General features: G+C 42.3%; 1 protein-coding gene across 5 annotated transcripts in view; it reads right to left on the bottom strand.

Annotated features, from left to right (window-relative positions):
• abr (ABR activator of RhoGEF and GTPase) overlaps positions 1–5,000 on the bottom strand; it is a 258,788-nt gene that overhangs the window by 119,931 nt on the left and 133,857 nt on the right. For all 5 annotated transcript variants that reach the window (XM_063204117.1, XM_063204118.1, XM_063204120.1 and 2 more), the window contains one exon: positions 4,475–4,582. In XM_063204117.1, coding sequence (XP_063060187.1) covers positions 4,475–4,582 — 108 coding nt within the window. The remainder of the gene's footprint in view (positions 1–4,474; positions 4,583–5,000) is intronic.

Raw genomic sequence — 5,000 nt, 5'->3', positions numbered from 1 at the left:
CATCCCCCACCCAAATAGACATACACTCACGCCAAACAAATTAATTTACTTTTACCTTGAAACTATGTTTGACCCCCCCCCCCCCCCCCCCCCCCTTTATTTGCTATCCAAGTCACTTTGCGATTTTGAATATTTAAAGGTGCACTGTGTAATATTTTTTCTAGTTTATATCCAGAATTCAGGCTACCCATTCACAAATGTTACGTTTTTCATGGATACTTACCACCACCATCAATTTGTGAGTATTCATTATGGTCACACGAATACATATTAGTTGATTACTTTGTAAATATCCATGAAAAGATCAAATCTGGCAATAGGCAGCACAGTTTGAATGAACAGTGTAGTTGCAATACCTACTCTGGCAATCCTACACAGTGCACCTTTAAGAAGTAAAAAAAAAGCTGTTTTGTAAAGTCAAGGATAAGGCTTAATTATTTGATTTTAAAGTGAGACTGAAATAAGTGACTGCCAGAGCAGTGGGATGCCAATGCATAGGCTAGCTGTACTGGGCCCTTTCCTGCTAGACCCATTAATAGAAATTGGGAGAAAAGTGGGATTAATAGAAAACCAAACAATTCCAATATCCTCTGCACTAAGGCATTAGAACAGCGTACACCCCCCTATCTTGTCCATCAGATTTCTGGAAGGAAAATCTGAGGGTCATGCTCCTTCCACGATTTAATCCGGTGTTCACTTTTTTTCATCCAGCGTTTATTTGATCTCGACACCATTTTGAGTATTTGATCTCGACACCAAGTGAGTAAGGGCCTCTGTACACTGGTTCCGAGCACTGCAGAGCACCATCAGTTCCGACCTTTTCGGTTACCCCCGCACACTGGCACAGACGTTCTATAAACAAGGGACGGCTCTGACAAAATACAGCTCTGTCGTAATCGGCAGCTGACATCCACGGACATCGGCACAGGTGTACGGGGTTGTATTGAAAACAATGGACTCGAATGCTGGCGTGCAGAGCAGTGCTCTGGACTTTGTCAGAACCAGTGTGTAGAGGCGCGCTTCTGTATTTTCATCTGGTGCATAAATGGGAGACGGACAAGTAGGCGAGTACATCTATGGCCTTAATACACCAAACCCCCCAAAAATTGATACAAAAGGTTTTTCAACTGATTTCAATACATCCAGGTATCTTTACTAACATACTGAAAATCTAGGAAAATCTAACTTCAGGAAAGGTGTCATTTTCAAGATCTAAGTTTTTCAAAATAAAGGTTATTACATGATAATTACATTATTAGCTAACTTCAAAAGACCAATTTATTTTATATTGGAAACCCAGAAATGTTGTATTTGTGAAAATGAAATGAAATGTTTTTGTCAGCAATATATACTTGTCAAAATTGCCAGATGCTAACTTCCTTATATTGTTCAACGTCACTATGTCATGCTATTTGCATGAATTAATATGTTTTCAGTATCTGTTTGGTTGGAGTGCTGTTAGGGTGGATAAAGCCACTACTGCTATGGTAATATCCATGTGCTGTTGGTCAGGGCACATCATCAGTGATGAATCATGGTGTCACTGGGTGTTTTGAGTCTTTCAGCAGCTGAACTGAACAGACAGGAGCCACTACTTGTGTAAGTAGAGGGCAAGATGAAATGGTTGGTAACTGGAGGAAGACAATGTCCTGGAAGGAACATTGGGCTTTAACATAGCTTTCAGATATGCCAGAGTAGGGCCTGTTGTTAGGCAAGGGTTGTAGGCAAGGGTCAGGGCCTTGTATTCAATTTGGGCATGAAAAAGAGGAGTGACATGCAGTGACATTTGCAAAGGTATTATTGCACAAGCTGGAAGACCAGTCAGGAGAGAGTTGCAGTAGTTGAGGTCAGATGGACAGTAGGCCTACCAGAAGTGGAGCCATTTAGGTCAGGCACAGTCTGATTGTATGTAAGTTACTGAGAAGGGACATGACTGGGAAACTGAGGCTATGTGGTCAGAGGATGATAGATGGTCATCAATAATGACACCTAGGTTTCTTGTGGCCTTCTTTGAGGCAACAGCAGAGTCCATATTGAGTTTGATATCATGGCAGCTTGAATCTTTGCCTGGGATCACCAGCAGTGCTGTTTTAGCGAGGCTCAACTGCATTCCATCATACTTGTGATAGTTCAGAGAGGCAAGCGGTAAGGTGTGCGTAGACCATGGAGTCATATCTCACAAATTACAGATATGACTGTGCTTCCTCATTGTAACAGTAGTATAAGAATCTGTGAGAACAGATGACATGACCCAGTGACGTGGTGTACATGGCAAATAGGAGCCCCAGTACCAGCCCTTAGGACACCCCTGTGGAGAGGCTATGAGTTGAGGACAGCTGACCTTGCCATGATACATGCTAAGAATGAGATTACCAGAGTCATAGAATATCTGGAAGAACTTGAGAAATATAAAACTCAATTCTTTTAATCTAAGAGATGTGTTAAAAAAACATGTTTTGAAAAAAAATTGCTAGCTGGCGTGTCTGCACAAAGATCTTTAGATTTACTACAAAACAAAACGAGATGTCCATACTCTCTTCTGAAGATATCTTTTGGCTTACTAGAAACAAAATAAAAGAGTAATTTTGAGCCTGGCTTTTTCAGATTTTGACTTTTTGCATTTTGAAATGTAATGCATATTTAATTAGACAGTCTAATTACCATATTAAAACATAACATTTAATAAAACTTGCAATACATTTTTTTTCTCACAAATATGTGAGTAATCACCGGGTTAAGTTTCATGGTGATATCGGCAAGCTACATTTTTTGGCCTATTCACCTGGAGTGTCTCTCGGCCCTTATAATAAGCCTATAGCAGCCATGTTGAAAATAACTAATTAATAAAAAAAAGTGAAACGAAGCGTTTTTAGTGTTCAAATAAAGAAGTTTGGTGGCATTTTATGCTCCGTCCGCCATGTTTCAAACCAGCCACTACTAGACCTTGCTTGCGGGAGTTTTTCTGAGGTAATACGGTGTCCACTAGGTGGCGACCACTCCGGTGATGCGGTGACCGTATTGCCCAGTGGATTTGGATAGACAACCTTTTATCCCGCCCACACTGCCTCCGAATTCCACCAGACCCCTGTACAGCATCTTGCTGTAGGGGTTTGGCTCGCTAGGCTACAACATTTGTCCATTTTGAGCCACTTTGTTCTATCGAGATGGGCTGCTTTGCTGACCTGAACTACCAAGGGCTAATTAATATTCCCCCAACTCAGGCCTGCCGTGGCCTAACGGTAAGGTACTGGGTTACTACGTCGGGGACCCGGGTTCGATTCCAGTCCCGGTCATATGCTGATCCTTCACCGTCTCTCTCTCCCAACTTGTTTCCTGTCCCGTTCTATGCTGTGCTGTCCAAAAACAATTGAACAAAACAAAACAAAAAACAAAAAAAAACATTCCCCAACATCCCTCGGCCTAACCGGAGCTACAGTACTGTTTAGTGTGTTGTATTGGGTTGGTGGCTCAGCTCCACCTGCAGCTCATATGGGCAGGACATCAGCCTTTGTTTGTACTGACCACAGCCCCCACCATCATAACAAGCCCAAATATCCCCATCCATATCCATATACAAGCCCAAATTTACTCCGCCTGTTATATAAAGAAATATGGTCATTGTAATGACCGAACACTGCACAGCCGCGCAGCAAGGTAGCCCCCACTCCCTAATGAGCCATGTGTGTGAGTGTGTGTGCGACGGTGCGTGTGTGTGTGTCCGTGCAGGCAAGCATCTTAACACGCACGCATGCACGCACGCACCCACACACACACACACACACACACACATACACTTCTGAAATAACCTTCAACGCTTGAGAGGCAAAGCATGTGATCAATGGACTTGGCTGACAGAAATCTGATAAAAGTAAAACAAGAAGAAAGGAAACAGGAAAATTGCTGGGGCTGAACAGATAACAATGAACCGTGGGGAACGGGGGGTGGGTGATGACTGGAGCTGGACAAATATGAGGGTAACAGTGGAATTGACTGAAAATATAATAGCTAAATAGAACATATAAAAATGAATGGCACAGACAGTGAAAACAAAAGATAGACAAAGACATACCACAATGGGCAAGGAGTGCCGTGTAATAGACAGAGGGATTTAACAGATATAATGAAAATGGCAGAATAAATCATAAAGTCTGGTGATTACTGAACCTTGATCAAAGTGAGTAACGTCATGATTATCAGCCTTGGTCATATTAAATGAAGATTAGTCCCTGAGAGTGCCATCATTGATGACCATAAAAAATATTCAATATTAGTTGTGTGGTGATGGGCCAAAGATATGTGATATGAGAGATAAACCTTGGTATATCAGTATATTGGTGTTTCTTCAGAGACAGATTTTAGTCTGTATCAAATGGAATATGATGACAAAAAAATATATATTGGACAATATGACAAACAACATTGAGATCATTGCACAGCTCTGACAGACAGGAGATGTACTGTAGATTGTACCGACCTCAGAGATCTTCTGGAACTGGGTGTTGGCCTGCGCACACTTCTCAGCAGTCTCCACGGCAACCTTGTAGTTGTCCACAAAGGCCTTGTAGATACCCAGCTGACTGGCCTACAGGAGGAGAGAAACAAAGAGACAAACAAATGATTCATTACGATTAAGATGATCATGCATTCAGGTTGTCTGCGTCAAAAGATTTTAGTTGTTCGCAACTCAACCTGGACTTCTCCATGAAACTTGAAGACGTTTCATCTCTTCAACTTAATTGACTGAGTTATTAATTCACGAACGAAAAATGAGCCTTCATAGCCTGGATGTGTGTGCATGTGTGTGCACGACGTATGTGTGTATTTGGAGGAGATGGGGGTGGATGGAGAGGAGAAGAACATGAGAGAGGGATGGAGGCTGATCATGAGAGGAGTGTGCATGAAGAGGATGAGAGGATGCCAGCAGAGGAGAAGAAAAATCAATAGAATAGGCAGGTGTGGAGGAGCTGGCTACTGGGGTGTTTTGGTCCCTCACAGACAGG

The sequence above is a fragment of the Engraulis encrasicolus genome, chromosome 7 (genome assembly GCF_034702125.1).
Source record: "Engraulis encrasicolus isolate BLACKSEA-1 chromosome 7, IST_EnEncr_1.0, whole genome shotgun sequence".
Lineage (NCBI taxonomy): Eukaryota > Metazoa > Chordata > Actinopteri > Clupeiformes > Engraulidae > Engraulis > Engraulis encrasicolus.
Note: the sequence above shows the minus strand (reverse complement) of the source record. Positions and strands in the feature narration are given on the sequence as shown.